This window comes from Clarias gariepinus, chromosome 6, assembly GCF_024256425.1.
Source record: "Clarias gariepinus isolate MV-2021 ecotype Netherlands chromosome 6, CGAR_prim_01v2, whole genome shotgun sequence".
Classification (NCBI taxonomy): domain Eukaryota; kingdom Metazoa; phylum Chordata; class Actinopteri; order Siluriformes; family Clariidae; genus Clarias; species Clarias gariepinus.
Genome location: NC_071105.1, coordinates 34380108 through 34389869, shown reverse-complemented (window position 1 = coordinate 34389869; position 9762 = coordinate 34380108). Strand labels below are relative to the sequence as shown.

The 9762-nt window shown below is 35.6% G+C and overlaps 1 protein-coding gene across 1 annotated transcript; it reads left to right on the top strand.

Moving 5' to 3' along the window:
- The first annotated feature begins 270 nt into the window (after positions 1–270).
- Positions 271–1752, top strand: si:zfos-169g10.2 (somatostatin receptor type 5). The gene has a single exon (XM_053498947.1). The coding sequence runs from the start codon at positions 271–273 to the stop codon at positions 1750–1752; it is 1482 nt and encodes a 493-aa protein (XP_053354922.1).
- Positions 1753–9762: the final 8010 nt, after the last annotated feature.

Genomic DNA, 9762 nt, shown 5'->3' with positions numbered 1-9762 from the left:
ACATGATTTGCTACCCTTCGCTGCAAAATGTACATGCTTTCTGCTTGTCTTAGTAATGAATGGACATGGTTTAAGTACACAATTTGTGTGCTGGGTAACAAAACATTTCCCGTATCATGAATCTCCTATTGTTTTTCATGTCTTCTCACTATTACTGCTAATGAGCAATGATATTAATTCAGATAACCCAAAAATGATACAAAACAATGTTGTTGATTTTTTTTTTTCATATTTACAGGTAAAATGGAGAGTTTCTAAAGACATGCCAAGATGGAGAGACCAAATCAAATACCAGGATCTGAATTCCCCAAACCATGGAGTAACAATTCCATTCTCTCAAGCAGTTTGGGGTTTACTATCCCCTCTTTATTGCCAAATGATACATTCAACTTCAATGGGTCACAGAACTGGACGGACAGCTACAACACCAGTTTTATTCCAAGTGTTGCAGGAATCCTTATTCCTCTTATCTACATAATAGTCTGCGTGGTTGGTTTGGGAGGCAACACCTTGGTCATCCACATTGTCTTGCGCTATTCTCAGACCCAGTCCGTCACAAACATCTACATTCTGAATCTGGCCATAGCTGATGAGCTTTTCATGCTTGGCCTACCCTTTCTGGCTGTGCAAAATGCTCTCCTGTCCTGGCCATTTGGGTCCCTGATGTGCCGTCTGGTTATGACCGTAGATGCCATCAACCAGTTCACCAGTATCTTCTGCTTGACAGTAATGAGTATTGACCGCTACTTGGCAGTGGTGCACCCTCTCCGGTCTTCAAGATGGCGTCAACCTCGAGTAGCCAAGGCAGTCAATGCCACAGTATGGGCACTTTCCTTCATAGTCGTCCTTCCAGTTGTGGTTTTTGCTGATGTGCTTGAGGATGACGGGAACTGCAGCATAGTATGGCCTGAACCTGCAGAAGTCTGGAAAGCTGCATTTATTGTGTACACAGCAACTGTGGGATTCTTTGGCCCTCTGCTAGTCATCTGCATGTGCTACCTGCTCATCGTGATCAAGGTCCGCAGCTCTGGACGCAGGGTCCGAGCCACGTCCATCCGTCGGCGTAAATCTGAGCGCAAGATCACGCGAATGGTTGTGATTGTGGTAGCTGTGTTTGTGTTCTGTTGGCTACCGTTCTACATCTTAAACATCGTCAACCTGCTAGTGCTGCTTCCGGGAGAGTTCCGGGGCCTGTATTACTTTGTGGTGGTCCTTTCATACGCCAACAGCTGTGCCAACCCCATTCTGTATGGATTCCTCTCTGAAAACTTCAAGCGAGGCTTCCGGAAAGCTCTATGTCGTTCAACCAGACGAGTTGAAAACCAGGAACTACAACAGGGGACTGTTGGAAACCACACTATACCCCTAGAAGAAATTAAAAAGGACCTTGAACTGACAGACTGCATGAAAGAATCCTGCAAACAAATACAGCAAAACAATGAGGAAGAAGATGGGGGAATTCAGGAAGCAAGTATGGGTTACATGGAGAATGCCACACAGATGACAGAAATCTGTAGAACTGTAAAGCACAACTGCAGAAATAGGCACAAGGAGGGGAATAGGACCATAGTGTCATGTATGATTGATGCCAAGGAAGCAGGTCCGAGTAATGGAAATAAAACTGGGGGAAATGGCAACTATATCAGCCCAAATTATGGTCGTGTCATTAGTTTAAACGGATCTCAGAGGGGAAGCATCAAACCAGGGGCAGAGGAATTTGGAGACACTGTTCTGGAAATCAGTTATTTGTAAAACTGTGTGACCAGCAAAAAAATAAATAATCATTAATGCCAAAATGCCGAGTTTCACATTCACTAGCAGCAAGTGTCTTATGTGCTTAAATGTCCTTTGGAATTTTACAAATCCTTTGTGTTTCACACACTGGAACATTTCTTTCCAAGCACCAGAACCTTTGGCACCAGAAGCCTGTGATTGCACTTTTTTCCACTAGTTAAGCAAATCTGTCCAAAATAATATTCTGACAAATATAAGAAGTCAATCCAGATACTTTTTTTCAAAATGTTCATTAAAACAACAACCACAAGAATTTTGGCAAGCCCCATTCGCGATTGTCCTCGAGACCGTGTTCTGTATCTAAACTAGACTTAATCAGATTCGAACCTGTTGTACCAGAGCAATGTGCGTATTGTACATGTTTATGTTTATATGTCTGACCTTTTTTATGGTCTAAGTGATGTATAGAATGACATTTGTATATTCATTCAAGAGACTTGCTACTGTCTTATTTTTAATTGTGGATTTGTATATAATTATATTATTGTGTAAAAGGAATATTGTAAGTATGAATGTTGTAAATGTTGTATGTTTAAAAGTCAACATTAAAACTGCCTAACCTATTTTTTATTTTTATTTTTTTGGTCTGTATGTTTGTTTGATGCTGGTGAGTAAATGAAGCACTGATTTGTAACGAGCCATCATTTGCAAGCGAGTCATGGCCAGAGTGAGGTGTGTTCATTCTTATATGTGAATGAAGACCTGAAACCGCTCTTGCTCTTGTTTATGCTCATTGTATGCTTTGTTAGGATGTTTCAAAATGAATTTCTCAACCAATGTCATCTGTCCTAATAATTTCATTATATATTTTTTATTAATTCTGAAAAAAAAAAAAAAAACATAAAATGACTTGGTTAGGTGTTGGCTTTAAGGTACAAGTGAGATGTCTTGGATTTGTTAATTTGTCCAGTCTATGTTGCAGGAATGTTTTGGTTATAAATAAAAGAAACTTGGTGTTTGTACTAATAATTTGTTGTTTGTGTTGTTAGACGTGCAAATATGATCATAACGCCTATTAAAATAAGAAGTTTAGTGTTGTAACAATAATATGAAAAAATAAATTAAATAATAATGATAATAATAAATTGCCACAGATGGCATAGCCATAGTCAAATTTTTAAAAATTTAAAAAATTCCTTGGACAAGGGACAAGGGGGTTAAACTGACTGTGCTCTCTGGATGGAAGGGATGTATATCATCTTTAAGATCATGTATGTGGAAGAGGGATAAAAAATACTTGTCTCTGAGGACTGAATTCCAATGCTTTTCTGCCTCGCATAATATATCTCAGAGGACGCACTTCACCTCAGGTGCTAGCTATATATCAAATTATAAGAAAATAGCAGAATGGTGGACAAAAATGGGCAGATGACCGAATTGATAAGTAAATGTTGGAGGAAAAACTTTTAATTAAAACAGAAAACCAATGAAGAACAAATAGGGGAAAAATACTCAATTGTTCTGTTTCAAACTACGGATGATGATTAAAACCAGTCTCTGACTTTTAACTTAATTAATGGCAACACTCCAATGTCATGTTCACAATCGGTGATTAATTTGTATCCTTGGAAACTGGACTTTGGGCGTTAGAGAGACAAGGCTATCTTTTTCGTAGTGTCGCTTGAAACTCAATAAAGGAAGTCTCTGAAAGGAGTCAACTGCATCTCACCTGAGTCTGTTTGATTCATTAGCTCAAAATGTCCAGGTGAACAAGGTTTAACAAAAAGGAAAGAAAACAAACAGCACTGTAAATATTATTATAATTATATTAATGGTGAGGGTTGGAGAGTTCAAAGGCGTCCTAATACATCTCGTTTTTGGAATGCGTAAGTAATGTTGTATTAAAAGCTAATTAGTTATTATTTGCACATTTCAAGTGATGGAAACCAGATGGCCTACATACTGTACTGTTATAGGCACAACATGGTGCAAGTGTATGTTTAGTTTATCTGAACTAAATCTGACATGCTGTCATTTGCCCCAGATAGAAAATATTTTTATAGAAAACAATTTATCTGTTCATTTTGAAAAGAAATACCCATCGTGACTTTGCCATCCATACTTTGTCCCTTCTTCATCATTTTTAGATCTTCTACAGTATGTGTGCTTTTCTGTGTTGCATTTAAATAGCATAAAAGGAGGATCTTTTGTCACGGCTGCTTAAACAGAATAGCATTTCAAGACCATCTATAAATATTATCCTATGTCTAGACAGGAAAGGTGAGTGGGGAAAATTGATGTTTGAGAATCAGAGACAGTGTTAATGCATGTTGCTTTTTGTGTGGAAAAAGCGACTGACTCATTGTGGAGAAAAAGTGACAAGAAGCAGATGCCCTAATAATACTGCAAAAAAAAAAAAAAGAAAAAATGTACGAGTGGTTGTACACAGTCTCCCTTTCAGAAGAGGTAAATTACTGGCCATTATTAAGCAATGAAAACATTTAAATTACTGAAAAACATTCAAATTACTGAAAATGTTCAGATAATCTGTCCAACACATTATTAAAACATGAAAGGATAGTGGTGACCTGTCGATTTGTTAAAGAAATGCGGTCTGAAAAGAAAAATCATGAATTGACATTGATTGGAAATCACTTAAACGCTTGTTGAAGTTGCATAGTAAAAAATAAAATAAAGAATAATCCACAATATAGTGAAAGTTAAATAATTTCCACATATACAGTGCAACAAGAACTTACAGGACTGGGACTAAACACCTGTCTGGTTAGAAGAAAACCACTTGTGAGTGAATCTAATCAGAAAGCTTTAATTTGACATTTTTAATTATAGAACAATGGAAAAAGGTCTTGTGGTGTGATGAGTTCAGGGTGATCCTATTCCAGAGCGATGGGTGCATCAAGGTAAGAAGGGAAGCACATGACGCAATGTACCCATCATGCATAGTGCCCACTGTACAAGCCTCTGGAGGCAGTGTTATAATCTGCTTCTGTTGGTCAGGTTTAGGCTCAGCAACCTTATGGGGCAATAAAATGACATGAGCTGATGACCTAAATGTACTGAATTAGCAATTGATTAGACTCAAGTTGTAAACGAGTGATTCTGAAAATGAAAAGGCACTTAAAATAAATGATAAGCCTTTTTCAAAATAATCCATACCTAAACTGGTTATCAATTAAGTTTAGACACAATGTTAAATTTAATGAAAACTATTTGATGACAATTCTATTAATGTAATAATGAAATAACATCTTATAACATTCTCAATGATCTTTGCTCATCTTTGCTTTCAATTTTTAAGAAATTGTCCAGTTTCAAGCTGATTAAGTCACTGAGCTCTGTGAGGTTGCTAAAGTCAAGTCAGTGCAGCTGATTCTGCAGCTATAATCAATAATCCAAAGTTGCTTGGTCAGGACTGTATGATGGATGGGGCAAAACACTGCTAAGATTTACTCTACTGTATAAGTACTCAGTATTCATACATGAGTAAAAGTAAAATCCCTCCTTTGGGAAGTGATTTAAGTTACAGTAACCTTGCAAAACATTCCTCAAGAAAAAGTTTCAATATGTTCAAGTATTCATGTGGCAAGACATTTTAGCAGAAACATTCAGTTGTTTTTAAATAAGATAAACTATAGCATCTATAGAAATTCCACTGATAAATTTTGGGCATGAAAAATATGAAAAAAATATACATTATATATATATATATATATATATATATATATATAAATTTTTTATAGTTTTCAATATATTTAGCTATTTATCAATCAGGAAACGAGTTTTTTATGTCTTTGTGAGGTGGGCAGAGTTTAAAACCATCAGAACTGAACTTTTTGTTTGGTTAATTTTTCATATTTTTCATGCCTAAAATGTATCAGTGGAATTTTTATAGATGCTATAGTTTATCTACTTATTTAAAAACAATTGAATATAGTATATATATATATGTGTGTGTGTGTGTGTGAGAGAGAGAGAGAGAGAGAGAGAGAGAGAGAGAGAGAGCTTAATATATATACAGAATGTTTTTTTTAGGGATTTAGGGATACATATTAGTATAAATTGTGTATTTCCATTTTCCACATTGTCCACCACATTTCCCCCCACAATCCAATTTATATGACAAATACTAATGATTGTTGAATAATCTAAGGGTGGATCATCCCAGAAACAAATTGCTAGGAGTCCTAAAATCCTATACTCTAGGTCAATTTAATTAAAAGGAAAAAAAAAACATAATCAGAGTCATGACCTGGTTGACCCGGGCTTGAACGACATCTCTGTGCTGTTTGAAGGTCTGTTGAGAAAAGCAACCCTTTTAGATGAGGTATAATAACAATTTATTGATAGCTAAATCTTACTTTCTTAAACATCTTACATTTTGGTGTGTACATTTCATCATGATGTATATTTAATTTGTGCATGTCCGTGCTCATACTTTAGATGTATATGGATCCTGTACCTGCTTAATAAACAGAAGTGCTCTTTTATTTGAGTCTTTTAAAGTGACCTACATATTACAAGCTGCGCGACACAGTGCAAGGTTTTACAATGTGTTTTGTGTAGTGTTTAATTGGGGCATACAAAGTGAGTGTTAAAAAATAACACTGATGCAACACAGCCTCTTTTTCAGTTCCGTGAATATGATGCTACAAGGCAAGTGCAGACGTACTGTATATTTACATGTGTTAATGCATCAGTGGAAAAAATCCTATTGGATATGGCCAGTGTGTGGATAAACAGCAAGAAAGATGGGAAATCATTTCAGAGTATTGCTAGAACGTTGTTATTTTCTGCACATACAGTATACACACTGGCACACACATGTACATCTTAATGAATTTAAATATCAGCAAAAAGCTGATTTATTTCAGGAATTCAATTAAAAAAGTAAAACTCGTAATATAACATTAATTACACAAAGACTGATGTGTTTAAAGTGTTTATTTCTTTTAATTTTGATGATTATGGATTACCATTAATAAAACTCAAAATTCACTATCTCAGAAAATTTTTATAATACTTAAGACCAATTTAAAAAAATTAGCATGAAGTGCTCTAAAACCTCCTGTTAGACGGCTGCACAGACCTTGGACCTGATAAAACACAGTGGACCAACACGCAGATGACACGGCTCCCCAAACCACCACTAACTGCAAACTACACACTGGACCTCAAGCAATTTGGATTCTGTGCCTCTCCTCTCTTCCTCCTGGCTCTGGGACCTTGATTTCCAAATGAAATGCAAAATTTACTTTTATCTGAAATAAGGACTTTGGCTACTGAGCAACAGTCCAGTACTTTTTGTCCTTAGCCCAGGTAAGAGCCTCTAACATGGTCTCTGGTTCAAGAATGCCTTGACACGAGGAATGCCCCGTTGTAGCCCATGCCCTGGATATGTCTGTGTGTGGTGGCTCTTGAAGCACTGACCCCAGCTGCTGTTCACTCCTTGTGAATCTCCTCCAAATCCTCTCAAGGCTGTAGTTATCGCTGTTGCTTATGCACCTTTTTCTACCACATTTTTTCCTTCTATTCAACTTTCCATTAATGTGCTCGGATACAGTACTCTGTAAACAACCAGCCTAATGAACTAGACTGAGAGATAATTCAAAAGCTCAAAAAACCTTTGTAGGTGTTTTAAGTTAATTAGCTGATTAGAGTGTGACACCATAAGTCTTGAATATTAAACTTTTTATTGAATATTAAACAAAATTAATAGAAATAAACACTTGAAAAATCAGTCTGTGTGTAATGAATCTATATACGAGTTTTACCTTTTGAATTAAATTAATGAAATAAACCTTTTGATGATATTCTAATTTATTTAGATTTATATTCTAGGTAACTTGTCTTGTTATATAAATATATATTTTACAAAACAAAGAATGCCAAGGGCATGACCATTTACATTTTTGATGCTAAAATGTAAGTGATAACCAACTTGTTTAATAAATTTTCTCACACCATTGCATATAATTATAAATATTTTTTTATGTGCAAGTTCAGTATTCTTAACTTGTTCCCTCCTAACTGCAAAAAAAAGGTTTCTGCCTATAACAACTTTTTTATTTCTATAAAAACATAAATGCATTTTTAAAAAATCTGACAAAAACAAAACAAAATCAAGCTTTTTTGCATATTGTGTAAAAAGATTAAAAAAAAACCTAAACACTCCATTTAAACAAATCCAAAAGCTTACTTTTTTCATTATGCAGTAAACGTTGTTAATTGGGATAATTTACAGTGACATACTGTAGCAAACATGGGCGTAGAACATTAGCCTAATTAAGTTTAATTCCGGCAGTCAAAATACTGTATAGGTAATTAAATGCAATTTATTAAAATTTTATTATAATTCCATTAAATTTAATTCATTTTCGAGCTTTTTTAAAGTTTTAACAATGCTAGAACTTGTTCTGATCCTTGCAAAAGACAACCTATTGCATTGTGAAGCCAAAAATTTTTTTTTGAATCTCCCCACACATACTTAGAATTGCTGCTTGTCCACAGGCAAGCTAGGCAATTGCTTGGGGCCCCAAGCCAGTAGGAGGCCCCTGAGGGCTGACAAACCTATATATTATTTATAAGCTAATGGTTATAAATGCATGTGCAAAATTTTGCCTAGTGCCCCAAGACTCTAAAATCGCCTCTGCCTGTTATACAGTTTACATGGAGAAGGTGAGGAAAACTTGCCCTGGTGGTTATGGTGTAGATTTGCTTTTCCAACATGGCAATTTATTGCTGTTGTTTAAATTGTTTACTGCAAATTGCACACTTCTGGGGTTTTTTGTACATTATATATATATATAAACCCTGTTTTATTTAAATAAGTGTTAAAGCTAAGATTTTCAGTCAAGAAGAGTATGCATGCTTGAAATGAGAGTTTGAGTGAATGTCTCACTCTGGTGGCAGCACATGAAATGCAAACTTCTCAGCAGCCTGGGTGTAAAACAGTTATGCAAAGTGTTCCCTTTAGAGAAATAGAAAACACCTGCAGCACAGACTGGAGCTAATAAACTGGATCAGAGGCTTTAAAATATTCAAATAGTGCATGGTACTGTGTTCTCAGCGGGCCAACAAAAACCTAGTTTTATTCATAATGTAATTAAACTGAAACTTTTTTAATTAGGTAGGGATCTATTTTTAGATTTACTTAGGAGATTTAACACGGCTAGCAGTTTTCTGTTGGCGCTTTATCGTGGGGAGGGTTAAAGTGGAACTGAAGCATATTTTAGGATAACTGGCACTTTTCTTTAACATGCAGATATTTCTATATGAACACCTCAATCATGAGGACTGTATGGCATTAATTATAACCCAAGATATATAATAAATACAAAATTTTTAATGTACAATGTTCACCAAAGTAACTCCTTTCTGCATGGAAATCTTTTTTTTTATTAGTATCATCGGAATGTCTAGGAAAGTGGTTACACCTTCAGGATTAGTGGTTTGAAACTTACTGGGTTACTGTGGTACTCTGGTTTGCTCTTACAGTCCAAAGACTTGCGTTGGCTGTAAGGTGTTTTTCCAAATTTCACATAGTTTATGACTGGCTGTGTAAGTGTTTACCTGAATGGGTTGGCATCCCATCCAGGGAGTACCACACCTTGTGCCCTGAGCTGTCTGGGATAGGGTCCAGGCCCCTTCAAACCTACCCAGGATAAGTGCAATGGATGGATGGATGGATGGATAAGTCTTCAGGACAGTGAACTATTTTATTTTATTTAAAAAGTTTTTTTGAAAGAAGAAAATGTTAAGGGAACGGTTCCTAAAACATAAATAAGAACTCAAATGTATTTTGTGGATGTTCCACAACCTTACATGTAACTATAAATGGATAGAAAGTACCATGATTTACACGTTACAGTGACATATTTTCTGGTCTGATATGCTAAAACCTTTTAGAAATATTATACCAGTGTTAGTCATGTTTATGTAAATTAAAGTCTTAGATTTACCATATTATACAGTAACTAAAAAAAAGAAAAAGAAAATTGCATCCTCACA